This window comes from Cyclopterus lumpus, chromosome 4, assembly GCF_009769545.1.
Source record: "Cyclopterus lumpus isolate fCycLum1 chromosome 4, fCycLum1.pri, whole genome shotgun sequence".
Lineage (NCBI taxonomy): Eukaryota > Metazoa > Chordata > Actinopteri > Perciformes > Cyclopteridae > Cyclopterus > Cyclopterus lumpus.
Window position 1 is genome coordinate 12230414 of NC_046969.1, and position 26138 is coordinate 12256551.

General features: G+C 38.8%; 5 protein-coding genes across 7 annotated transcripts; 3 read left to right on the forward strand and 2 right to left on the reverse strand.

The window, feature by feature from the left end:
- The first annotated feature begins 206 nt into the window (after positions 1-206).
- On the forward strand, positions 207-5793 carry ttc22 (tetratricopeptide repeat domain 22). 2 transcript variants are annotated; one of them, XM_034529887.1, is made up of 9 exons: positions 207-234; positions 313-601; positions 1364-1664; positions 2320-2375; positions 2454-2569; positions 2872-2990; positions 4130-4291; positions 4588-4740; positions 4825-5793. In XM_034529887.1, the coding sequence occupies exons 2-9, from the start codon at positions 339-341 to the stop codon at positions 5359-5361; spliced, it is 1707 nt and encodes a 568-aa protein (XP_034385778.1). In that variant the 5' UTR covers positions 207-234; positions 313-338; the 3' UTR covers positions 5362-5793. The 2 variants fall into 2 exon arrangements, with proteins under 2 accessions (XP_034385778.1, XP_034385779.1); XM_034529888.1 differs by lacking the exon at positions 207-234 and having other exon boundaries at positions 277-601.
- An 854-nt stretch (positions 5794-6647) lies between these two features.
- LOC117729979 (cornifelin homolog A-like) lies at positions 6648-11016 on the forward strand. Of its 2 annotated transcripts, none has more exons than XM_034531405.1 (4): positions 6648-6729; positions 7425-7526; positions 8803-8990; positions 9240-11016. In XM_034531405.1, exons 2-4 carry the CDS (start codon positions 7463-7465, stop codon positions 9438-9440), a joined length of 453 nt encoding a protein of 150 aa, XP_034387296.1. In that variant the 5' UTR covers positions 6648-6729; positions 7425-7462; the 3' UTR covers positions 9441-11016. The 2 variants fall into 2 exon arrangements, with proteins under 2 accessions (XP_034387296.1, XP_034387297.1); XM_034531406.1 differs by having other exon boundaries at positions 6666-6729; positions 7409-7526.
- Positions 11017-11300: 284 nt separating this feature from the next.
- On the forward strand, positions 11301-13941 carry LOC117729980 (placenta-specific gene 8 protein-like). The gene is made up of 5 exons (XM_034531408.1): positions 11301-11374; positions 11590-11626; positions 13092-13201; positions 13310-13500; positions 13587-13941. The coding sequence occupies exons 3-5, from the start codon at positions 13135-13137 to the stop codon at positions 13806-13808; spliced, it is 480 nt and encodes a 159-aa protein (XP_034387299.1). The 5' UTR covers positions 11301-11374; positions 11590-11626; positions 13092-13134; the 3' UTR covers positions 13809-13941.
- Positions 13942-14685: 744 nt separating this feature from the next.
- Positions 14686-18902, reverse strand: ttc4 (tetratricopeptide repeat domain 4). The gene is made up of 10 exons (XM_034531404.1): positions 18637-18902; positions 18355-18472; positions 18098-18259; positions 17618-17695; positions 17333-17457; positions 17113-17199; positions 16692-16933; positions 16458-16542; positions 15661-15743; positions 14686-15082 (listed from the first exon to the last, which is right to left on the reverse strand). The coding sequence occupies exons 1-10, from the start codon at positions 18742-18744 to the stop codon at positions 14983-14985; spliced, it is 1188 nt and encodes a 395-aa protein (XP_034387295.1). The 5' UTR covers positions 18745-18902; the 3' UTR covers positions 14686-14982.
- Positions 18903-19487: 585 nt separating this feature from the next.
- Positions 19488-24139, reverse strand: pars2 (prolyl-tRNA synthetase 2, mitochondrial). Its single transcript, XM_034531604.1, has 4 exons — positions 24000-24139; positions 21834-22170; positions 20689-20934; positions 19488-20606 (listed from the first exon to the last, which is right to left on the reverse strand). Exons 2-4 carry the CDS (start codon positions 22155-22157, stop codon positions 19725-19727), a joined length of 1452 nt encoding a protein of 483 aa, XP_034387495.1. The 5' UTR covers positions 22158-22170; positions 24000-24139; the 3' UTR covers positions 19488-19724.
- Between the last annotated feature and the right edge of the window lie 1999 nt (positions 24140-26138).

The window sequence follows — 26138 nt, forward strand, 5'->3', positions numbered from 1 at the left end:
TCAAATAATTTAAAAAAAAACAGACCAATAGCAAAACCGAGTTATATAATCTTCTTTTTGAAAAAGAAAAAATAATAGAGATGATGATTGTCGAAATGGGCAGTTGAAGTGTGAGTATATGTCTCCATAGTTAGTCTATGTCCCCATACACTAGCTATTAGTCCTTAGTCACTCCCAAGCCTAACCCGTTCAACCTGTCTGAACGTGGGTGATGAGTCAGCTGAAGAGGACAAGGTATTTTCTTGTACAGGTTCTTGGGTTGAAATACTGGATAGCATTGTTTTTATTGTATCGCTTGTCTTTTTTAAATAGCAGGTAGAGAAGGAGAACAGGAGGCCATGGAGGCAGACAGCACAGAGGACATCGAGTCTCTCATGGAGGACATGGATTACATACCCGGCCACTTTCACCTGGAACTCAACCTCAACTGTGAACCTGTCGGGCCTGTGAAGCTAAGATTCAGGGACACTTATCTTAAACAAGAGAGCCTGCGAGGCGAGCTTGAGGCTGAAGTGGGACACCTACAGTACGCTGTCCGAAATCTGCTGGGTTTTCTGGCTTTTCACCTGGAACACTTGGACACAGCTGAGGAAATATTCAGGTGATGACTGAAATCCTTTTCTTTTTAAAGGCAGAAACTTAGAAATATTCACAAAGCAAGAGGCCTTGTTTTGAGACAGTGTAGATGCATGATTTAGTAACATGTTTCTGTTTTTACAACAAGTTAAAATGTGTCTTACCACCTATACTTATATGATGTGAGCTAACCACAAACCTCCACACTGAACTGACAGACAAAACAAAAGCACAACTGACCTTTCACCAGCTATAGTCAAACATCAACCAACGTCAAGGCCACCCTGTAACTATTTCACAGTAGTGTCATGTGCTACTTGACAGATTGAAAATGGCTCAGCCACAAACACAGGATGCTGCATAAACTTACTGTTAACATCACCACACACAGATTCTGCTTGTTTGGCTTCGACAAGTAAAATCAACAAGCATGATCAACAAAAGTATGAGTTGCTAAGATTAACACATTAATGTCTACATTTCATGTCGATACTCTGACTTAACATACTACCCACTCACACTCATAATAAAGTTAAGTATGGTAATATTTAAGTTGTATCTTACTTATTTCATCTAAACTATGCATCTTATTATGTAATTCCTCTTAGCGGCGGTGATTCATTGTCTTTTGACCATGGAAATCTTTTCATAATGTCATTGCAATCCAATCTTAATGTTGCAAAATAAGAATTAAATATCATGGAATATTTTATAATTTTTTTTCAGTGTTGAAGACTGGAGGGATCTTTTTCTAACTGTACTCTCTCTGTGTATCTTGACCTTTCAGAAGTATTTGTAAAGAAGACCCTGGTAACCTCAATGCCTGGGCCAACCTGGGCTACGTGTACGACAAGCTGGAGAGAGAGCTGGATGCAGGGGAGTGTGTGGATAAAGTGTCCCACCTCATGGGGTTAGACGCTGGAGAGGCCTTTCAGGATGAGGCCAGGCTTCTGGCGGCTCGCTGCCTGGCTGAGCAAGCTTACGTGCATCCTTACGACGTGGAGCTGGACGGTGAGGACGACCTCAGAGACAGACTGACGGCAGCATTGACACTTTACAACAGAGCCCTGGTCTATGGGGGTCAGCTGGTGAGATGAGCATACAGTGATACTAAAGCTGTACATGTCTGTTAAACAGTTTAGTATTGAAAATAGAAAAAAAAGGTGTTACTGAAGAGTAAAGAGTATGCGTCACTTTTTTCCGAATTTCAAGTCTACGATCAGTACCTCATTATCTTGGTGTGCGTTACAGTTTAGGATGAACATGTATAATGAGAATGTAAAGCACTGAAACACAACATTGACTGGTCCATGAGACCACATGCATCATTTTGTGACTTAAAACCTTTCAGCATTTCATTGGTGGGTTTTTCCACTATTCATTGTTGATAATCCTCTATATCTTTAAATTAATGTATCTTCTATGACTAATTACACTATAATAATAATAATAATTCTAAATATGAAACTAAGCTCACAGTGACATAGATATACAACTAATATTCCCCCAAAATCAAGCCAAGACCATTTTATCCTTCAAATCACAAATATGGCACTGCACCAACCCTTTAGTTACAATGTTTTGTAAAGCGTAAAGCTTAAAGCTGTGTTAATTTGGAAAGATTAGCAATTAAACAATGTCTGCATGGCATGCTACTGCAGACATGAATATTTATTCTTGCACAATAATGTCATTGTATGCATACTGAAGACCACTAGTGAAAAATATTGGGTCTTTTTTCAGATACAAATAGAGGAAAAACGAAGCTGGTATTTAAAAATGGCGACCATCTATATAAGGTACAACACAAAATCATCAAAAGTTAACCACTACACCACTTAATGTGTAATTTGAATTAAGTGATGTTCTCTCTGCAGACTGGACACCATAGTAAAGACCAAAGCAGACTCTGAATACTCCAGACTTCCTCTCTACAATAAGGGACTGAAGCTTCTCAAAGAAGCACTAGCATTGGAGAAAACACAACACAAAGGTAAACATGGTACCGTATGTTTCTCTATGAATACATCTGCTCTGTTGTACATTTAGAGGTATTATGTTGAATGTACAGTGCAACTCTGCCGGTGATGTTTGGATTAAGTGCTGCAACCTTCTGTAGTTCACACTGTTCATTGCAATCAATGCTAAGGACCCCTGGCTATTGTAGAGAACCTTGTTTTAGCAATAACATCAGCAATTGTATTTAACAACCATTTCGTCGATCTAGAGGGAGACAAACAACAAATGCGTTAAGTAGAACATGGTCAAATCCCTGATTCTGCTCTCTCCCCTCAGCTCTCACCTGGTGTTGCGTTGGTATCATGTTGGAGAGGAAGGAAGAGTTCACCACAGTGCCCATGTCTATACATGACTGTGGCTACTCAGCTACTGATCCTCTGTCCTGCTATGGAACTGTGAGATAACACAAACATTAAGATCTATCACCAAATATTAGATATTATTGTAAACCAAGTTCCTGTCAGTGTTCTGCTACCAGCATTTCCTTTATAATTAGGTTGCTAGAAGCAACTGCTGTTGACTAACATTCACAATTTTGTCAGATCGGTGACTAAATATCGACAAGCAGTACTGACCAAGCTAGCCATTGTACAAGCTTTAGCCGTCTAAACTGTGTTGCTAACGCACCATTCTAGCTTGGTAACTCTTTGGCTAATTACTGCTGTGCTAGCTAGCAACTTAGTTTTTTATGTTTTTTAGATTAATTAATGTGTTCCTCTTAATGCTGTTCTTCCACAGGTGATAACTAGCTGGCCTATAGGCTACCTTTGTAAATCTGGTTATATTGTTCTTCCTAATGTTAGTTAATTTCTTCTTCTGTGTCTCTGTGTCCGTGCCCGTTGCAACAATATCACAGCATCATGTTTCCTTGAACATTACTTTCTTATCTTTATTATCACGATCCAAATCATGTTCAAAAAGTTTTGTTGAGCAGGCATATGGAGAACAGAGATTTGGGGGGTTGTTTGTTGCTGTTTTGGGTTCATACATTGGAGAAGTTAGGTATATATTATGCACATCATATTGTGTCATCGATTATTGATGTAGCAACACAAGAAGTGACTCTTTAATTAAACTAGAAAGACACCCAGTAGAGTGCAGTGCTCTAGTATTGTGTGATTGATTGAATACAACCCCACAATTGGCCAACCCACCGTCTAGACACGAATGGGCTATAAGGTGTCTTAAAGCACACTTCAATCAAATAAAAAAACAAGTGAATTCAGGCAATCGGCTCAAAGTCGTCATATAAGACATTTCATACAATCTTGCCCAAAACTAAATTGAACCCATTGGGCCCAGAGTAGCGGCTGGGGGTCGGCGATGCACTCAGCTGTGATTAAGAATAGTGGGTGAGGAATCAGGAGGCACTCAATGGCAGTATAAAGCAGGCAATAAAAAGAATTTTGAGAGAGTGTGAGTCATCACAACAATAAGAGGTCCTTGAGCATGCAGCCATATTGCGCCCTTTTAACTATTTCTATTTCTATATTCATACCATAACATACAATATTATGGTATATTGTGTCCTCAGGCCATAAAGTTGGCCAATGGTGATGCATTCACCCTGAACCTTCTGGCAAAGATCTTCTTTCTGTTGGACAAACATGAGATGGCAACAGGGATCTGCAACATGGCCCTAAACGTGCTTCCAGACCCAGAGCTCAACTGGCAGGCCTACTGCACCCGTGCCAAGGTACTGCAGCCGATCAAGACAATGTAAAAACCAAGGTGGCAAAACTCAGTCAATAACTTTGTGAAATCCCATAATTAGCATTCATTTAAACTGGCTGAAAAACGCACAAAAATCACATATTTGTACAATGAGATCAACTAAGTGAGCTTGTGTGAACTACAGTTATTTGTGCACTGTGTATTTATATGGTAAAAGTGAACTTTTATGCTCCACCTACTTAAAGTGGGGATTTCCAAACATTTAATAAAATAAGATTTCAACAAAAAGAAAGTATTTATATATGTGTTTCCTTTTAGATCAATATGATGCTCTACGTCAGGGACTTGGAGAAGGTAAAATGTGGGCAAGGTGGAATTCCAGACCGACAGAAACTAACTGAGGCCAGAAAAGACTTGGACAAGGTCCTGACTGTACGTCAATGTGTGTGGACTCACCTGGAGATGGCACAGGTAAAGACACAGACTCAAATGAGCTATGTAACAAGATAACAAGATTTAATTAACAAGATTTTCTAAATCAGTCTTTCCCTTCAGGTGCACTACTACATGGGCGTAGATGCACTCCAGGAGAGTCTTTTGGTGGATGAGGGGGCAGTGGACAGTGCATTGGTGAGTCTGTCCCATGCCCTACAGTTTGAGATGGGCGACAGCCTGCCAGACCTGCACGTGATGAGAGGGCGCTGCCTCCTGCTGAAGGGTGAGGAGCAGAACGCTGCAGACTGCTTCAAACGGGCAGTGGAGTTAGAGAGACCAGGCAGCACAGACACCACAGCTCTGCGCTGCCTCCTAGAGGCCCTCTTGACTTTGTTCACGCAGGGAGCCCCTCAACCGAGCCTCGCAATCACCCAACTGGAGCTGTGGGTGCAAAAGGCAGAGGAGAGGTACCCTGAGGACATTGTGAAGTCCATGCTGAGGCGCCTTTACAGGACTCGCACAGCAGAGGTCACAGAGTTATCCAGGGCTCTCATCAGGACAGGCAGACTGGACATAGTGAGGAGGATACTGGAAACGGTGGTGCCCAAACAACTGGTTAAGAAGAGACCAAAGGCTTTACATGAAGCAAATATGTGACCTGACCAGATCAAACACGCAGAAATTAATGAACTTCTTGACAGCCTTTCACAGATAAGCTTGAACAGCAGCGGTGCATTTTAATTAAACTCTCTTTACTATAAGTGTGTATTATAGAATAACCCACAGTTACAGTGTTACAGCACAGGGGGATATTCCTTTTAAGCTTGCTTTACACTGGAAAATATGTTAAAACATTTGAGTTTTTTTACAAAATGCCCTGTTTGCCCTTCCACAGTGGCTGTATAAATGACAGATTAGTAGTTTCCAACACAAGTTGTCTTAATGCTGCTTAGTAATATGTAAATCATGTCACACTACCTCTTATCGAGTGGGATATTTCAATGTTCTATACTAATGACCAGCAGATAAAGGTGTAAACCATTAAGATGCCTGGTTAATAAAATGTTCTGTTTGTGACAATGAATAAAAGACACGTTTTTGAATCTTTCATCATGTAACCCATGGTCTTGATCTACAAACAAGTGACACATTAGATTTAAAACTGAATCTTTAAATACTGGGAACGAGGGCTCACTGAATGATTTGATGAGTGTGGATATACTTTGGCACTCGCAGTCGCCCGATCTCAGCCTGTAGAGGTAAGAACAAGGCTTTAAGCTTAATGATGCTTTGTGACGCTTTAAAGATGAGATGTCTACCTCTAAACACAAAAACAAATACAGAGACAGTTGGGGTCATTGGCAGAGTTACCTGCTCTCTTTATTTATTTGCTATAGACTCACACTTTTCTTATTGTAAAGAAAGATAGCCGCAAGATGAAAGTAAACTCGTTATATCAAAGTCCCATTCTGGCGAATTCAACTAAAACTTAGTGCAGAGGTTTTCTTGTGGAAGAACCAATATTTTACATGACATGTTAGTTATCTACATTATTTATGATACATTATTGCCATTGTGTAAGTTCTGATTCAGGTAAATATATTGCACGTGTCTTCCGTTAATTATACTACATTTCAAATGCCTTTCCTCTTCTTAAGCGTATAGGAGTTAAAATCGTAATATTTCAAACAGGCCGCACTGAAACAAAATAAAAGAGAATCGACTGTGCAACACATAAATGAATGTAATGTTCTATGATCAAGGGATTACAGAGTGATGCCAGGTAAGAGAAAATATATTTGGTACTTTGTGTCTGACTGGTTTGCCACACCTGTTACAGCTGACCTGGACACTGGCATCAATGTGCTCTGTTTGTTTGTGTTTTCACCTGTATCTGCATATAGGTTCAGGTTTTGCAGCATTGTTGGAGTGCTGCTCAACTGCTCAATATAAATTGCCACTCCTCATACAGGGAATATTCTTCCACCGATTGCGAGGTGACAACAAGCTCTCTAACCTTACCAGGTAAGATTTTTAAGTTTTCTGATGAGAGGTATCTTTATTTTAAACAGAAAATTAAAACTTAATCTTACATGTTGGAATAGAGTGGAGGTTTCTGAAAAAAAAAGTGTGACTTCTCAAGCTCTTCCCTAGTCATAAGTAGGTAACGATTGGTGTTCAGCACAAGCCTCTGAGACAAATGTTCATACCGTAGCATTGTGTACACCAGCTGAGCTGAAGCAACTGAATCGAGTTCACACACTGCTGCGTCTTCCTCTGTTGCCAATATTTCCATTAGGATTGACTATGGATATATTATGTTCCCCATATGCAATACTAATAGTAAAATTCACATATTCTAAAAATGCATTGTTTGTACGGCTTTGGTTCTGATATTTTCCACCAAATTTCCCTCTTGGGATGAATAAAGTATATCTCTATCTATCTATTTATGCATATGTCTTACTAACGAAAGAAAGATTGTCCAGCAAGACGTTTACACAGCGAACAAAAGGTTTGTGGAGGCACTCTCATGAAGTCACAATGCTTTATACAGAAAAGTAGCAATTCATTTGAAATAGAACTTGTTTTTCCAGAGTAAATTAAGTTTTATGAAATCTAATCAGATCCTCAACTCTTCAGTATGAAATGTGTTGTAAAGAAATAACATTTCTGTGAAGTGCAACTCAAAATAATTTTACAGATTTCTGTGTTCACAGGTGAATTGTTCTCCACTTGAGGTCAAGTTCAAGAGCCAATGGCGCATCCCTTGATTGAGTGGAACTCGGGCCTCTTGGACTGTTGTGATAACATAAGTTCTTGTAAGAATCAACGACACAACTTTCAGTCATATTTATTCAAAATTTCTTCTTCAATAATACAAAGCCTTTTAGACTATATACAGTGCAACTGGAAAGTATTCACACCGCTTCACTTTTTCCACATTTTGTTATGTTACAGCTTTATTCCAAATTTGATTAAATTCATTATTTTCCTCAACATTCTACACACAAAAACCCATAATGACAAAGTGAAAACTGTTTTGCACATTTTTGCAAATCTATTCAAAATAAAGAACGAAAACATAACATGTACATAAGTATTCACAGCCTTTGCTCAATACTTTGTTGAAGCACCTTTCGCTTACAGCCTCAAGTCTTCTTGGGTATGATTCCACAAGCTTGGCACACCTATTTCTGGGCAGTTTCTCCCATTCTTCTTTGCAGAACCTCTCAAGTTCCATCAGGTTGGATGGGGAGCGTCGGTGCACAGCCATTTTCAGATCTCTCCAGAGATGTTCAATCTGGCTGGGCCACTCCAGGACATTCACAGAGTTGTCCCGAAGCCACTCCTTTGTTATCTTGGCTGTGTGCTTCGGGTCGTTGTCCTGTTGGAAGATGAACCGTCGCCCCAGTCTGAGGTCCAGAGCGCTCTGGAGCATGTTTTCATCCAGGATGTCTCTGTACATTGCTGCATTCATCTTTCCCTCAATCCTGACTAGTCTCCCAGTTCCTCCTGCTGAAAAACATCCCCACAGCATGATGCTGCCACCAACATGCTTCACTGTAGGGATGGTATTGGCCAGGTGAGGAGCAGTGCCTGGTTTCCTCCAGACATGATGCTTGGCATTCAGGTCAAAGAGTTCAATCTCAGAGGTCTACAGATAATTCCTTGGACTTCATGGCTTGGTTTATGCTCTGATATGCACTGTCAACTGTGGTACCTTATATAGACAGCTGTGTGCCTTTCTAAATCATGTCCAATCAACTGAATTTAGCACAAGTGAACTTCAATCAAGTTGTAGAAACATCTCAAGGATGATCAGTGGAAACAGGATGCACTGAGCTAAATTTTGAGTGTCATGGCAAAGGCTGTGAATACTTATGTACATGTTATGTTTTCGTTCTTTATTTTTAATAGATTTGCAAAAATGTGCAAAAAACAGTTTTCCCTTTGTCATTATGGGTTGTTGTGTGTAGAATGTTGAGGAAAATAATGAATTTTGGAATAAGGCTGTAACATAACAAAATGTGGAAAAAGTGAAGCGCTGTGAATACTTTCCGGATGCACTGTATGACATGTATCTATTTTTTTTAGGTTGCTACGGTTTCTGGTGCTGCCCATGCCTTGCCTGCACGGTTTCAGGAAGCTTTGGAGAGAACCGTTGTCTCCCGTTGTGTGACATGTGCAGCCCCGCCATAACAGCAGCCATCGGACTGCCTCTGTGTGTGCCTCCTGCAGGCTTGTCTCTACGGGTTGGCATTCGAAACAGATATGGCATCAAGGTAAAACTGATGATGTTTGAATGGAAGCTTCATATACATCTACAAAAATAAATCAATTTGACAAAAAGTACATTTTATTTTAGAGCTTTAGATACTTGAATTTAAATAATGTACTTTGTCAGACATTCCCACGTTTGTCATTTTCTCTGTGGACTTATTACAACTAAACACTATTGGATTAATATTGTATATTAAATACTGACAGTAATGCAATAAACATATCGTAATGCATATGTTTGTTCTCTGCAGGGCTCTGTCTGTAAGGACATAGCGACTTCCTGTTTCTGCTCCTGGTGCTCCTGGTGTCAGATGCATCGAGAGTTAAGACATCGCAAGAAAAACACGGTCGTCATTGTCAACATGCAGCCTCCTCCAGTGATGATGGCTCCAGTGATGATGGCTCCAGTGATGATGGCTCCACATTCTGCTGGTTTTGTGAGCCAACCATGATTTGTTATGGTTAATTGATACTGAACCTTGTGACTTCTAATTGGTGTGTCTTTCAAAAGAAAATGTGATTTAGCTCAGATCTATTATCTGTAGTAGTAGTAGTCTATGTTTTGACAGTGATATACAACATTGTAATCATTTTGAATTCTGAGCTTGCTGGAAATTTGTCAGTCCCATAATGCTACAATATTTATAATCATTGGATACTATGGTGGAAGTTGTAAAGTTCTCAAGATGAAGTATCAGGAGAAAATTCACAAATAAGATTTTTAAAAGCTTATCTCGTGCTCTGCATCTATTTGTGGATATTACCAAGCAGTCTGTTGCTGCTTTAAGTTATTTATCATTAAAACACACCGTGTCATGTTGTGTACCCAAATGGCTTTCTGGAGGACTTTAAAACTATGTCTGCAACAATAATCACATCAAAAATAAGGATTAATTTAGAAAAACCGTTTTTTGTCCAATTTGAGGAATTTTGTGTTGGGATTTTTCTGTAATTTTCTGTTTTTATTAAATGAGATCTCAGTATAGTACCTTTTTCATTAGTCAACATATATTAATGTGTTGACTGAGTGTCTGGTAATAATAGCACCATTCTGCTTTGTGTAACCTCTGCTCCTCCCTTGAGAAAAACTGTTTTTTGAATGTGTGTCGATGTCAGTGAAATAAATGAAAAATGTAGAAAAACATGAAAATACTTTAGAAAATATTAGTAACACAGTACTTTGCTAAACACAAGTGTCAATATTTCATTAGTGACGAGTACCGAGAGATCTCAAGACATCCATGTAGAGGCTCATGTTGTTACTCTTTTAAGAACATGTTTGGCAGAACATTTTTAAAGTTGAGAAAGCCCCACAAACTGGAAGTTAGCACCTGGGGGGGTTGGTAGCTGGCTCCCAGACCCCGATGTGAGCACTAGAGCGCTCTCAGGAGACACTCCACAAAAGACGGTCCTCCACAAGACCGCTAGCAGATATCCCACCGATCTCCCGCTGGTTCTCTGGCGGGGAGCAGAGCCAGTGGGGACAGCTGAAGGGCTGTGGGATAGAGCCAGGTCACTAGGAGTCAAGTAAGGGCCGCAGGACTTGAATCCTTGGGAAACACCCTGCGGTGTCTTTTTTGCTACTATCTGTTGCGAGAGCCAGAGTCAGCTTCATCACCTTTAAAACTTCTCAATATTCAAAGCATTCATTAGGCAGCAAACAACTATTTGCTATTTAGCACCTTTAAGTATTCACACCCAGATTACCTTAAATCTTCCATAAACTAAAGTTAAAACTTGATTGTGCTGCTTTAATCTGTCGGCTTCATTTTTTTTCCACGTGTGTCAATGTAAAAGTCTATGTAGCTTTCCAGTTAGCTCTCCTGGTATCTCTCCAGGTAGCTCTCCGGTTAGCTCTCCTGGTAGCTCTACTGGTAGCTCTACTGGTAGCTCTCTCTTTCCCTTTCCAGTCTATGTAACCTGTCAATCTAATGAAGGAAAAAATGGGCTAAAAAATACTCTCAAGAAAAGTATACAAGACTTCTTAAATGCTTTCAATTAATAAATAAAGATAGTTCTTGTTGACACCTATTAAATTGAAAAAACAAAACACCTTTTGCTTCTGTGACTTTTTCTTGATCAAGATTTCTTATTTTACTGACCAGTAGAACAACCAATTAAATTATAATAACTGTTCTGTAGTCAAACAAACAACACCTTTTTGGAAATTTCTTTAATGGAACAACTTAACATGTGTCATTGAGATGTAATCAAAATAAATCAATGGACATACTGTTCTGAGTCCGAGGTTTTGTTTTCATTTTTCCTTTTTAATAGATTCAGGTTGTTCAGCTTTGTCAGTGTTACAAAACACAAGATGCCACTCCTAATTCACAACATATTGTTTCAGCTTCAGAGTGGCCAGGAAGGTGTCCAGCTCCATCAGGTAAAACATGTTACATCTATATCCTTACGGTTAAATGAAAGCTACATGACTGTAAAAGTTTATTTACTAAATGAACAGAAGAGTGGTGTCTGCCTATTGATTTTTCAAAACTACAGCATCCTCAATGTTTTCCGGTTTGACAGCATTCTTATTGTTTAGCTGTCTGACACAGCCAAGACTCCTAATCCAAGACATTTCCTTTCATTCCTTCACAGCTTCAGATTTGCCAAATAAACTGTCCAGTTCCACCAAGTAAGACCTTTAAAGTTTGCTTATGAGACATGTACATTATCCTAAGATAACGTTTAGTCTTCCATTCTGTAAATGTGATTTTCACTTTCTTTGTAACAGTCCCATGCAGCCATTTTTGAGAATATATATTAAGCTTGCCACAAAAACAGAGGCATCCTGGGTCTTTCTAAATGTCCCCAGATGGATTGTTTTAAGAGCATACTGTGTGACATCATAGGTTGATATACCGTTGGATTTTATACCTATTGAATATACTTGTATGATAATATAATAGTGATTAGGTAATTTGCAGCATCTTGAGTGTATTGAAATAGGCTATATAAACAAAAATCAAATAAATCTAAAAATCAGCATTTTAAATGTTAAATGTTATTCCATGTATAATAATTCCTATGATTTGTACATAAAGAAAATGCATTGCAAATAATTTAGTGAAATTTTTTTTTTTTTATGGAGCTAGGACAGCGATAGTAAACTTTGGCATTGAAAATAAAGAAAACCTTGGTGTTGAAAAATGTATTGGATAAAGTAGTATCAGGACTGAAAAAGGTTAATCAAAAGAAATTATGTATTCTTCAATGAAACTTTTTAACATGCTGTACTCAGACTCTATTTTTACATATTTTTGACCAACTATAGAATATTATCTTTTAACATACTTTACTATGACTTATTTATAAAAACATTTTTAAATAAAAGGTAATAGTGTAGTTTGCCATAAAAAGGTAGGAAACAAGATTGTATAGAATGCTGCATGCCAAATATTGTGTCAAAAAAGTAAATGCTATCAAAAGTAAAAAGTAAAGTATGTCATTAAACATGTCATACATAAGTGATAGGGTATTGTGTAAAAAAGTAATGAAAAAGTAGTTATAGGAAGCCTTAACACTGAATTTAGAGAGTCATAGTATAGTAAGCCATTCAAAAAGGCATTAAAAAATACATACTATATAGTACACCATGAAAACGTAATTGTATAGTATAATCTTATAGTGCCATATACAATGTCTGGAAAAGTTATTGTATAGTATGCCATACAAATGGTCATAAAAAAGTCACAGTATAGGATGACATCTAAAAAGTCTATGTACATTGAAATGATCATACTTAAATTATAGCATAGAATTCATGAATGAATTAAATGTCATATAAAAGCCATTGAGAAATTAATTTAATATAGTATGCTATAAAAACATTTTGAAGACGTCATAGTATCGTATCCCAATGTCATAAAAACAATCATAGTACGGTATGCCATAAGAAACTTATTGTTTAGTATGCAATTATGTCATACACAATTATACCAGATCATCCACCAAATAATATAAAAGTAGTGCAAGAAAGACATGTTCAGATATGTGCTCCGATTCCCAAATAGTGGCTAAACATTAAGATACACAATATAAGGTATCAGCGTTTTGTAATTTTGTTTTGTATGTTTTTTGTTATTTCTGTGTGTTAACAGGTTCATTATTTACAGCCTCTCGCTAAAGTTTTCCAAACAGCAAATGGCAGCACAATCCGTGGCGCACTGGGAGAGTGGGCTCTGTGATTGCTTTGAGGACGCAAGTACTTGTAAGACTCAATAACACAACGTTGACACATGCGCACTGTGTTTCAATTGAAGGCCTTATGTCTTTAGAGTTTCTACCACTCAGTTGGTGTATCTGTGTGCTTTGTTAGGTTGCTATGGTTTCTGGTGCTGCCCATGCCTTGCCTGCACGGTTTCAGGAAAGTTTGGAGAGAATCGTTGTCTCCCATTATGTGACATCTGCTGCAGCATGACCTTCGGAGCAGGCACTGGGTTAACTCTGGTTGTGCCTCCTGCAGTCCTGGCTCTAAGGGTTGCCATGCGAAACAGATATGGTATCAAGGTATGATGCATGTAAAGCTGATATGCCATGTTTCACAAGACAAGTCTAGTGAAGGAATGTTGATTTACAACTTTACATCTCTGCAGGGATCTGTCTGTAAGGACATTGCCGTTTCCTGTTTCTGCTCCTGGTGCTCCTGGTGTCAGATGCATCGTGAGATAAAGCATCGCACTCAAAATTTTACTATTATCACTGTGCAGGAACCACACGTAATGCAAATGCAGCCTACTCCAGTAATGATGGCTCCTCAGCAGCCAGCCCCAGCTGGTTTTGTGAGCTGTCCAGCAGTGATTACTCAGTCCTACTGAGCTTTGTGGCCTTTCCCTGGTTGGTTGTGTCTTGAGAAGGACACCTCATTCAGCTTAGATCATGCTGTCGTTTGTTAAACCAAGATCCTACATGTAATTTACCATTGAAGATTAAAGATAATTTTGAATTGTGTTCCTTTGGCATCTCAGTGATATACTTGACATATTGCACAATATCATCGACATTTAATTTAGTGACTTGGTCCATCTTGAAGGGTCACCGGGTGTCACGGTTTTTGCTGTGTTTGAAGCCCAGATAGAACAAAAGCCCCAAAGCTTCATTCGCCCATAACTAAAAGTTATACAAATTAGGTCAAGTTATTTACATGTTAGACCAAAGATCCGTTATTGTATTTTTTTTTAATCCTCATTCCTGGAAGTATCCTGAACCTCTTACATGGTTTCTGTGAGGTCAGTTCACCAAACTTTCTGAACTGCACTAAAATTATGATATACTTCCTGTTCCTCTTCCAATCTGCTTGTGGGAATGTTTCATTCACAACAATCTGCAGAGACAAAATCAATAGTACAGCTCTCAACTGTATGTCATCAGAACCGCGCCATACTTTGGCAGACCTCAGAGAGGGTGGTGTGGGACATGCCGCTAGATGCTACAAACCGTCTCTATAAAGCAAAGCAGTCAAATATGAGGAAGTCAAGAGGACATGACTCATTAATCCCGAGGAGTTGTCTGTCATGCACTGACGCAGAAGGCAAATGTGAAAAAGCTGGTTCATTCACACGGTCAACTGCATTCCATCTTCTAACTTGGCAAAATGTCCCAGACTTGTTCGCATGAGACTTGTTACACATTTTTTATTTAAGTTTACTTCCAAGCATTACATTACTTGTTTATAACCATTACATGTTCCATTTATTTGTATAGTCCAATATCACAATGCAGAAATGTGCCTCAGAAGGCATTTTAATCTGTGTTCTGATCAATAGTTTGGTCATTTTGTTTGTGAATAATGTATTCATTCTTTCTACAGAAAGAAGCACAAATATTCCACAGATTAGATTTATTTTATATTCAAATATATTTATTTATTATTGATATTTAATGTCAAACAATGTGTCCAGACATGCATAGCTTCCATTATGTCTCTTTCAAGGGCAAACACAGTCCACTGAAGTTAAATATTAAAGTACCAAGATTTGAAGGCCAATGTTTTTACAACCCTCGTATTTTCTTTCCTGTTAAAAACTGCTTCCAGAATGACGAACTCCGAACCAGAACGATGATGCTGGGAGTGCCTGACTTGACAAAAAACCTGTAAAGAGAACAGAGAAGACAGTTGGTCAGGAAATTAGTGTGAATGTCAAGGAAGTTAGATTAAAGTATCCATGGTACAAATATACTGTATTCCTCAACAGATAATAAATAATAAAAGCAACATTCAACTCAGAAGAGGAGTCATGTGTAATACATTAACATGTCACTGGTTACTTGCTTAAGGAATTGACAGCAGGATGTTTTTTCAAGCAACCTGTATAGTACTATTATTAGAAATTGGTTGCACAAATTCATGTCATTAAACAGAGGACCAATTTCAGCCTCAGTAATAATTATAAAAATTACAATGATTAGGGTATGACAAGTTGTGAGCATATTGCAACTGACTCTAGCCGACACAAAACTGAACTCTTAGCCAAGTATTTTTTTTCACAAACAATATTAAAAAATCTGAACTATTTTATGCCCATCAAGACAAAATGGAGGTGCAGGTTGAACATATAAATTGCAAGAAAGTAATAAACACCTGCCAGTTAATCAAAATGGAAGATTATAGGTGGTATACATCTAAATGAAATCCCACTTGAAGAACAGACTTTATCTCAATGGATGTACCTTTTATGCTGCAACACCTTTAGAAGTGACGTCTCTGGGTTTACTTGGTAGAATGTGTCCTTCTCCTCATCTTCAAAGTACAGCTAGAAAGTGAGGAGGGATCAAATGTAATCAGGATTAACAATTGATTATTGTCATTTCATCTGTTGATATAACCACCCTGTTCTTGGCAATGAAATATCTCTTGTTTGACAGTTGTACTCTGAATTGATATCGGACATTTGGTACCTCAATAACAATATACATCACAAAATACCATGTTTTCTGTTAATTCAATATTCATTTGTGAAATAACTACCTGGTAAAGCCAATGTATGTATACTCCTGTGTGAATTAAATACTTGACTAATTATATGTTCATTTTGCACTTAATTTCCCAAATGAATTAATAGTTGAAGTGACATTATAGAAAACAAATACAAAAGCTACACACATGCATGCACAGAAATACAGAGTAATCACATTAGAGAAATACTTTAATCTCAGTGAGTTTGATCAGACCTTCTGAAAAATGTACATTGGTATGCGCGTGTTATTATCAATTTAGACACGGTAATTGTGTATCATCTATATACATTATACTGTATATCTCAATGTATGAGTTCATCACAATACGATTCCATTGACAGACGATAAATGATCACATTGAATTATCGCACAACCCTACATAACAGACAATATTGGAATGTAGTTTGCAAGAAAAATATAAATTCACAAGTTTAAGGCTGCAGAACAGAAGCACAGATCTACTGTATGCGTCATAAATGACCAATTACATTTAGGTAAAACACACAAACCTGCAAATTGTTTGGGTGGTATTTTCTGTCCACGTCCCACGGTGGAAGTTCTTCTCCAAACATCACTGCCAAGTGGTCTATGAAACTGAATGAGACAAAATGCAGCTGTGTTTCTAATTAAAAACACTTAAAAAGTTTCATTAATTTAGTCAAATGAGATGACATATGGAAAATCCCACAGAGATGGACCACATCAAGATATATTAAAAGGACGCGACAACAAGGGGAGCTTACCAGTTGTTCTCTGAGAAAGCAGAGATGAAATCCGTCTGCTGGTGTTCAGGATAGAGGAAAAGAACAGGCCAGTGCAGAGAGCGCTGCTCATCCAGGAAGACCTGAGCCCCCGTGGCCTCCTGAGAGCTGAGGCCATCCAGGTTCAGCTGGGATATCGCTGCTGAGGAGCCCTCGTCCTCATCCTGGCGGTCTGAACCGCCCGGACGAGGCTTCACAGACTGGAAGAGCTTGATGCCCCGATCCTGCACAAAGCACACCAACAAAAATATTATGAATCATTTTCTATTGAAAATAGAATTAGTGTCAGATTTGATTGGTTGACAATATTATAAACAATGTTGTCAATTTTATCCCCACAGGTTTGATGCTTAACTGGGAGCATGTTGGGGGTTTCTTTCTCAGTTGTAAATAGCATGCTTACCTTTATAGCAGTCAGAAGAGCTTCTTTCTCAGCATGCAGCTTTTTTTCTTTGATCTTGGCCTTCCTGGCATCTCTCTCTGTTGCTCTCTGTGGCACAAACAAATTAACAGGGTTTTATGTTTAATTGGAATTATTTTCACAATACAGACAAAATGTTACAAATGCAATCCAGTCTCTTTAATGGCCCCCTCAAATAACTTGAACTCATTTATTGTTGTACTTTGTGTTTATCTGCTACTGCTCTCAGCTCCTGCAGCTTTTTGTCGGTGGGATGAAGCTTGAGCCCTTCGTCACACCACTGGACGGCCTCTGCAAAGTTACGCAGCTCTATACAACTCTGAGCACCTGCAGAAACACGTAAGATACACATTGTTTTAGGTCATTATTCTTTGCAGAGTTTTACTTTTGTTATGATTAATATATACTGTTATGCTTTAATAATCTTATAGAATTTCTAAGCATATTTGCTGATGCTGATATTCTATGACAGGCTTATATAACATACCTCTGGTTAAGGCTTTAAGATGGTCTGGTTTAATCTTCTTTGCAGCTCCAGCATCGTTCAACGCAGAGCGCATGTTACCTAAATGTAAACCAAAAAATGAATAATTAAATTAAGAAAAAAAAAACACATGCCGATGTTTATACATGTAAACATATTATTCTGTGAAATAAGCACCTGGCTGCTCATCACATGTGAACAAGAGTATATTTAATTGCATCTTCCCATATCTTAACTGCTGCACTATTCTATACCTAAGGTTTCACTTATATTTTACTAACGTGATTTATTTGTAATACATATTCTATGAGCACTGTTGGGGGGAGCCTAAGAACTTTACATTAAGTGGCAACAACTGCTTCACTGTAATTGTTGGGCATATGACAATAAATAACTTGAACTTATTCTTTGTAAACCACCTTAATGGGTTCATGCGCAACAAGCCACACGTCTATGACTGACATGTAAAACAGACATCCTCACCGAGGTGAAAGTGTGCCGCAGCCCGGTTCGTGAGGAGGACTGTGTCCAGCTCCTGGTTTCCACATTTCTTCTTCAACCCCGCCGTGTAGGACAGTATGGCCTTCTTGTAGTTCTTCTCCTGGAAAAACGCATTCCCCTCATCTTTCAGGCTCCTTGCTTGCTCTGGGGACGAATTAGGGGATATGAACCGAAGCGTTAACACATCAAGTCTCAAAAATCAGTTTTCGCCGAAGCAAAGCTTGGAGGGACCCGCCTACCTTCTGGGGGTCTGTCTTCGTCGTGGATAATGGCCTGAAGACAAGCTAGCTCGGGGTATTTCTGTGGGTCAATCTCTTCAGGGGCTTCTTTCATGAACATAGGTATTTTGTCAAACTCCTGAATGAGACAAAATCAGAGAAATCTCAATAGATGGACAGAAAACGCAGCATTGCTTTTGAAATTGGAGTTTAGCGTTAACTTGCTGGCTTACAACAACTTAAAACGGCTCATTGACGTAGAACCATTCTCCCCTTTCTTGTGTTATTAACCGATAGCCTTACCTCCTGCCAGTTGTCTTCACTGAAGGCATTTTTATAATTATGGATCTTGAATTTGTCCATGAACTCGTCCATGCCGTCCTCGCTGTCGTGTTGCTCAGATGACGCCATTTTGGATCAAACAATATGTGTGAAGCGCTATTTTGTAGTTTATAAATCTTATATAAACGGTGACTAACACCAGCACATCGGCTATGTTAACGTTACCCCTTCCACCAGTTACCCAGCTTCTTGTTTACACATGTGCGTGAGCGGTCCCACGTGAATAAAGATCCGTGCGGAAACACAGCACCAGCCGATACATTCGGTCCGCCACCGCCCGAACGACCAATGACGGTGCGAAATAATGTATACGTCATCCAATTAACGTAACAGGTATATTCACTAGTTACTTTCAGAAAGTATTTTTGCTACAGAACACAACATGACAATGAAAAAGTCTTGAATTATTATAATTAATAATAATAATAATTTTAGATTAAACCACCCAATACAATTGGAAGTAAAGTTGAATTTTGAAAGTACTTTTATTTAAGTTAATGATAAGCTACTTTACACTCACCTTATTTAATAGTCCATGCTCTATTTTGTAATTTGATTGTTTGACAGCTACATCTTCATGTTTTACACAGAAAATCAGGATTACATTGTAAATAAAGCTGTTAAAACTGACTTTGATTTTTCCCTGACTTGGTTGTATTTACAGTATTTACCAAATGCCAGCATTGCGTTGTACTAAAAGGTCACTTGTATGTTACAGATGCAAATCTCAAAACACAACAGCAAATTGTAATTATTTCTGTTCACCCCTTGTGTTTGTATTTTCATGGGAACATAAAAGACTGTAAACAATGAAATTGAACAATTCTTGTTTATTACAACAAGAACCAAATGCAATTTAATATCCCAAAGGTTCAATATGGAACTTTTGTCGTGACAGTTGGTAAATTTAAAGTTTACATAAATAAACTCCCAGTCCTCTTAGACCAAAAACATATAAGGCTTTTCTGTTCTTCACCCACCACCTCACTGATTGCATCATACCAACAAACATAAAATAAAACGTGCATTTTCACTTTCAGAGTTGTTATTCACACAGTTTCCACTCTTCCCAGAAGATCTAATAGTCCATCTTTACTGAGAAACATTGTCTCACTTGTCTCCTGACAAATCACCTCAAACCTGGGTGTTTCCTCCAGAGCTCCCTGTCCTACTACGATAACATACGGGTAGCCGAGGCTGCTGGCATCCTTCAGCCTCTTTCCAATGGTCATTTGTGTGCGGTCGTCAAGAACAACTTCACCTCTCAAATGAGGCCCGCTCTCTCCCAAAGTGTGAACCAGTTCCTCTGCTAAAACTGCCGCGTCATCCACCTTACTGCCCTTCTTTGGGGGTAAAACACACACCTGGTAAGGGGCGAGAAGGCCTGGCCAGCGAATCCCCTCTTCTGTTGACAAAACTTCAATGGCTGCGGCGAGAATACGGGTTACCCCAAGACCATAGCAGCCCATCTCTGCAATAACAGGCTTGTTCTGTGCATTGCTGAAGGTGGCACTGAATATATGAGAGTACTTTTTACCCAGGTAAAAGGTGTGGCCGACCTCTATACCTTTTGACTCGACCAGCTTGCCAGTTTTGCACTGTGGGCAGTCAGTTCTGTCTGATGACATGGTCTCTACATTAGCAGAGAAGGAGCAGCGTCCACAGACCAGAAGCCGGTCCTCGCCGATGTCTGCTGGCAGCTGGAACTCGTGGGAGAGTTTACCGCCGATGTTGCCCGTATCCGCCTGCACCTGAACGCAACGCAGACCCAGCCGAGCAAAGAGCCTGGTGTATGCCTGGCACACAGATTCATAGGTCTCGTAAGCTGCTTCTTCACTCACATCAAATGAGTACATGTCCTTCATGTAGAACTCCCTCCCTCGGAGCAGACCAAACTTCGGCTTTGGTTCATCTCGGAATTTGCGAGTGATCTGTTGTTTAAAATAAAACCGTGATTAAAAAATGGCAGCTTATTATAATAAATACAGTAGTGACAAGAGGATTAAAGGCTACCTGATAGAGAAGCAGAGGGAGCTGTCTGTAGGAGAGAGTCGTCTGGTGAGCGACCAGAGTCGTCACCGCCTCCTCATGCGTGGGACCCAAGCAGTACTCGGCTCCGTGGCGGTCTTTCAGGCGGAACAGCTCCTTTCCCATCAAGTCCCAGCGCTCACTGGTTTTCCAGAGATGAGCGGAGCACAAGCTGGGCATGTCCAACTTCTGCCCACCGATCCCCTGCATCTCTTGGTCAATTACTCTCACCTGTAGATTTAGGTTTGCAGTTATTACATGTTTATACATCAATACTCAACCATACTTCCCAAATAGACTTTGCTCTAATATCTTATTTTGTGTCATTGATACTGACTATTTGTTTAGGCCTCTAATGTGATATTTAAATAAATAAATCTGAAAAGGAAAATATTATTAATATATCATATTGTATTACTGTGTGTTGTGTTGACTATAAAGCAGAAACCAAATAAACTACATGTATATGATTTATCTTTTAGTCTTTTGTTGCTAGTTTTCTAAATGTTAATCAATAACAGCAATTAAAAAAAACATTAAGAATTTATGAAAATGGGAAGACAGCTAATTCAAAAAATTAACCATCAACAACAACAACAACAACAACATACACTTGTAACATTAATCAGTCTTTGAATCAATCTGTTCTAGTTTTCATTTGTCTTCATACAGCTGGGTCACAGATTAATGTCAGAACAATCTAAGTTTGTGGACATGACACAACCAGATTCACCATGATTACATGGCATGTATAATCATCCATCCATCCATTTTCAATACCGCTTATCCTCATTAGGGTCGCGGGGGCGCTGGAGCCTATCCCAGCCGCCAGTCCATCGAGGGCACATGTAGGGACATACAACCATTCACTCTCACTTTCACACCTATGGGCAATTTAGAGATCAATTAACCTGCAGCATGTCTTTGGACTGTGGGAGGAAGCCAGAGAGCCCGGAGAGAACCCACGCTGCCACGGGGAGAACATGCAAACTCCACACAGAAGGACCGCTCCGACCGGGAATTGAACCTGCGGCCCTCTTGCTGTGAGGCGACAGTGCTAGCCACTACACCACCGTGGAATCATAATAATAATAATATGTGTTTAATTGTATAACAAAAACTAATCTCACCAGCTTCTCCATGGAGCGGACGATGGCAGGAAGGTAGTAGTAACAACCGGGATTGGACGGATGGATGAGCCCGGCCTGCTGCATGAGCCTTTGACTCTTACAAGTCATCTCTCCCTGCAGCCGGCTGTCCGGCCCCACATCACGCAGGTTTGAGGGCTGGTAGAGGCGGGACACCAGGAGTGTGGGTTTGATGCGTTTGGAGTTGGTGGAGGCGGGAACAGTGGCCTGTTCAGCACATCCTGAATGGGTCCTCCTGGCAAGTACTGAGGTTCTGTAGAGCCGCTGGAAGACTCTCGGCCAAATGTGATTCATTATGGGCTCCATGGTGGATCCAGACCTACAAGACAAAGCAGGAAGCGCTGAAACTATTACTCATTTCATAGAGAATAAATAAGCTTTTTTCTTTCTTTTTTTTTTAATTGGTCGAGTAATCTTTCGAGTGAAAATGCCAAATATTCTCTGGTTCGAGCTTTTTAGAAGGCTTCAACAAAAGGCCAAAAGTCTGTTGATCGAACAAGACATTTTGATTATTTTGGGCTTAGATAAATTGTAATGAGCATCTTCTCTATTTTCTGGAATTTTATAAATTAAACAATTCACAGATCAATCAAGAACAAAATTGACAAACTAGTCAATAAGGAAAATAGTAGTTTAAATGCATATCTGAGGTACTTTACTTTATCCATATTATTCTACTTTAGTTTCAGAGGGAAATATTCTGCTTTATACACTGTGAACGAGCATGAGCACTTTTATCTTTTATACTTAAGTACATTTTGCTAAAAATACTAATGCACTTTTACATAAGTAGTATTTGTAATGCGTTTTCTTTACTTGTAGAAATTAAACTTAAATCCACCAATGTTGCACATAATCTAGGTTTTAATTACAGAGGTGGAAAGTGCCCTCGATGGACTGGCGGCCTGTCCAGGGTGTCCCCTGCCTTCGCCCTATGTCAGCTGGGATAGGCTCCAGCGCCCCGCGACCCTAATGAGGATAAGCGGTATTGAAAATGGATGGATGGATGGAAAGTAACTAATCTACTCACGTAGTGTACTTACATAGTTTTGAGGTATTTTTGCACTTCACTTAAGAATTGCCATTTTATGCAACTTTATATTTCTACTTCACTACATTTTGGGGACAAATATATTTATTGTTTTGGGGAGTTTTTCCTGATCCGATGTGAGGTCCTGGGACAGGGATGTCGTATGTGTACAGATTTTAAAGCCCTCTGATGCAAATTTGTAATTTTTGATTTTGGGCTATACAAAATAAACTGAATTTGATTGTACTTTTTACATTTGTCTGACAGATATAGTTACTTTGCAGTTTCAGATTGATAATAAAAAATATAAGAAATAAATAATGATGTATCACCATGGATAAAGAAAATACTCTATTATCTCTTGGTTAAAAATCCCCCAGCAACCCAGCATTATAGATAGCTGTAACATTTAAGTAATGTACATAATAATGCATCAACAATTATAACTACTTAATAAAATATATGTTTCTGAAATGGGCCATTCTCTTAGATGATTACTTTTGTTTGGATGCTGGTATTTTGTAGCTTTCTTAAGTATCTTTTTTAATGCAGGACTTTTAGTAACATAAGTACATAAGTATTTCTACCCTGAGGTATTGCTACATGTACTTCAGTTAAACATCGGAGTACTGTGTCCACAACTAACATAAATACACACACTAAATATATAGCATATATATATAGCATATATATATATATATATCATATATATTTATATGATATATATATATATATATATATATATATATATATGTGTGTGTGTGTATATATATATATATATATATATATATATATATATATATATATATATATATATATATATATTTCCCATTCAAATGATGGTCGCTGCTGCATAAAAGGTAGTAAACAGGTGAAGTCAAGGTCGTCAACACTCAGTTATCTTCTACTATGTTGAAGTAAGCTCCAGACAGTAAACGTCGATGCAGAGGATTGGTGGTGAATGTCGATGCCACCGACAGATGTCCAACGTGTCCTCAACAGTGACAGATTCAGATAACAGTCACGTGATGGGCAGCTTAACGTTAGCAGTTTGGCTCGCTTAGCTTCCTCAGGTCGCATGTTACGACGTCGCTACGTCACAAGTAAACAGGACTCACGTGGGACCGACAACTCCTGTCTGAGTGTTCCGAGTAGATTATCTGAGTAGATGAGTGAATAGGGACCTTTGTATAACGTTGACAGACTGCAAAACAGGAAGTCCCTGCGACATGCTGTCTTCATCAGCTACATATCCGGAGCCTCGTCTCGTCAATGCTACATCGCCACCTGCAGGTGTGGAGGAGTAAGGCAGAGACGAGGAACGGTCCCGTCAGGTGGTGTTTCTCAGTCAAAGGTGGGGTTGTAATGGACGACATCAGGTTTGTTTTAGTGTGTTGTCCTTCCCATCCAAGAGAAGACATACCTCTGAGTATAATGCAACAACACCATTATGACCTCAATGCCCCAACATATAATTTAATAAACACTTGAAACATATGATTAGGTATCATAACAGTAAATATCATGACAAAACTGTTGTATTGGATGGCATTAAGGTATAGGTGTACATAATATAGTGAACTCTGAGTGTATATTAGCTCCACATTAATAATCCAAAATGTCCCTTCACTGAGATTACTTCTCTGGCTGGATGACTAGTGGGCTTTTGGATGTGCATGCTATAATTTAAATTGCATATTGTCTCTGACAAGAGATAAAAGAGACATACATATCAAGAAAAGAGACAGAAATCATAAACCTCATTCCAAATTCACATGACAGTTACTTTTATGTGCAGCAGATAGAGCTACAGGGCCACAGGCAATGTTTGTATAAGTTAAAATTGAGCTCCCAAGAGTTCAACTATAAATCAAATAATGTTACTGTGTTAAGATAAAAAAAAAAAAATTATGTTCAATTCGTCATCTCTTTTATTTGCCACAGACACAAACATTATCTTGGAAGGGGACAGTGAAAGCCGAATGATCCCAATCAGCTCTAGACAATTGTGTTGGAGAGTGCAATCATATAAACTTAGGAAGGGGTTTAACATACAGTACAAATACAGGCATACAAATAATAGCATTTCTTCAGATAGATGTGAACATTAAATGGAACAGTGCAAAACATCAAAAATCAAATAGGAGTATATACACAATTGGAGACAAAAAGAAGAATGCATAACAAGTACTTTCCTCTGATTTTATTGTTTGCTTTATAGAAAGAAGAAAAGTGCCTTATAAATAAAAAAAAGTTTATTTTGTGAAAATCAAATACATGGTGGACAGTATTTGGTACAATTGATGAGTTTTTATTGAACACACTGTTATGCATGTAATCTGTGCCTTTTGTTGACATTATACTGTACTGCAGTCCGTGTTAGTGCACTTTTGCTGCTTTACAGCATTTTATGTCAGCAATTTGAAACCATTATTCCCTCAGAGTCAATGATACATGGACACATGACAGGTGGACACTGTGGGACACACACACACACACACACACACACACACACACACACACACACACACACACACACACGTATTCCTGAGCCAATTAGGTTTGTGTGCTTGTTTCATCCATTTATCTTGAGGCTCTTGTTGTAAGATTTGGTTTTCAGAGACTGAATGTCTCCTGGAGATATGAATAATCATATTAGAACAGATCTTATCTGCAAACCTCAAGTTTGTCTATGTGTATTATTGAAAAACTTAGTTCAAGGATTCAGGGAATCTAGCATTTTGAATATACTGTAACATGCATTATAAGGTAAGTTTGGTTTCTGAAGTGAAAGAAATGTAGACTTTTATTTATCCCCGTGGGGAAACTCTTCTCTGCATTTAACCCATCCTTAGTTATGAAGGAGCAGTGGGCTGCAATGAAGCACCCGGGGAGCAACTGAGGGTTCAGTGTCTTGCTCAAGGACATTTCTACATGCAACTATGGGGAGAGCGGGGATCGAACCGGAGACCTTGTGGTTACGGGACGATCACTGTCCCCATAAGCTACGGCCGACCCCAGGAAAGGACACACAAACAACAGAATACTACTTTATTTAAATTAATCTGGAAAATGATTTGCTATCGGGAAATCGATTATGATGTCTTGATAGAATAAATGAAATAGAAATACTGAATAAACACGTCTTAAAATCAACCAGTCCCCTTTTTAGATTACATACCATATTCATAATTTTGTTTTGCATATATAAGATAAGAACAGTACATGTCTATTGTCTGTCACAAAGCAACAGGAAA

Bases quoted from the DNA above. Each gene is read 5' to 3' on its own strand.
- ttc22 (XM_034529887.1), top strand. From the start codon at position 339: ATGGAGGCAGACAGCACAGAGGACATCGAGTCTCTCATGGAGGACATG. The intron at 2,376-2,453 runs GTACAACACAAA...TTCTCTCTGCAG, and splicing joins ATGGCGACCATCTATATAAG to ACTGGACACCATAGTAAAGA. The intron at 4,292-4,587 runs GTACTGCAGCCG...GTTTCCTTTTAG, and splicing joins CCTACTGCACCCGTGCCAAG to ATCAATATGATGCTCTACGT.
- LOC117729979 (XM_034531405.1), top strand. From the start codon at position 7,463: ATGGCGCATCCCTTGATTGAGTGGAACTCGGGCCTCTTGGACTGTTGT. The intron at 7,527-8,802 runs GTAAGAATCAAC...TATTTTTTTTAG, and splicing joins TTGTGATAACATAAGTTCTT to GTTGCTACGGTTTCTGGTGC. The intron at 8,991-9,239 runs GTAAAACTGATG...TGTTCTCTGCAG, and splicing joins GAAACAGATATGGCATCAAG to GGCTCTGTCTGTAAGGACAT.
- pars2 (XM_034531604.1), bottom strand. From the start codon at position 22,157: ATGGAGCCCATAATGAATCACATTTGGCCGAGAGTCTTCCAGCGGCTC. The intron at 20,935-21,833 runs GTGAGATTAGTT...CTAAATCTACAG, and splicing joins TCCGCTCCATGGAGAAGCTG to GTGAGAGTAATTGACCAAGA. The intron at 20,607-20,688 runs GTAGCCTTTAAT...TTTAAACAACAG, and splicing joins TCCCTCTGCTTCTCTATCAG to ATCACTCGCAAATTCCGAGA.
- ttc4 (XM_034531404.1), bottom strand. From the start codon at position 18,744: ATGGCGTCATCTGAGCAACACGACAGCGAGGACGGCATGGACGAGTTC. The intron at 18,260-18,354 runs GTAGGCGGGTCC...ATTCGTCCCCAG, and splicing joins CGAAGACAGACCCCCAGAAG to AGCAAGCAAGGAGCCTGAAA. The intron at 16,934-17,112 runs GTAAGCATGCTA...TGCTTTGTGCAG, and splicing joins CTCTTCTGACTGCTATAAAG to GATCGGGGCATCAAGCTCTT.
- LOC117729980 (XM_034531408.1), top strand. From the start codon at position 13,135: ATGGCAGCACAATCCGTGGCGCACTGGGAGAGTGGGCTCTGTGATTGC. The intron at 13,202-13,309 runs GTAAGACTCAAT...GTGCTTTGTTAG, and splicing joins CTTTGAGGACGCAAGTACTT to GTTGCTATGGTTTCTGGTGC. The intron at 13,501-13,586 runs GTATGATGCATG...ACATCTCTGCAG, and splicing joins GAAACAGATATGGTATCAAG to GGATCTGTCTGTAAGGACAT.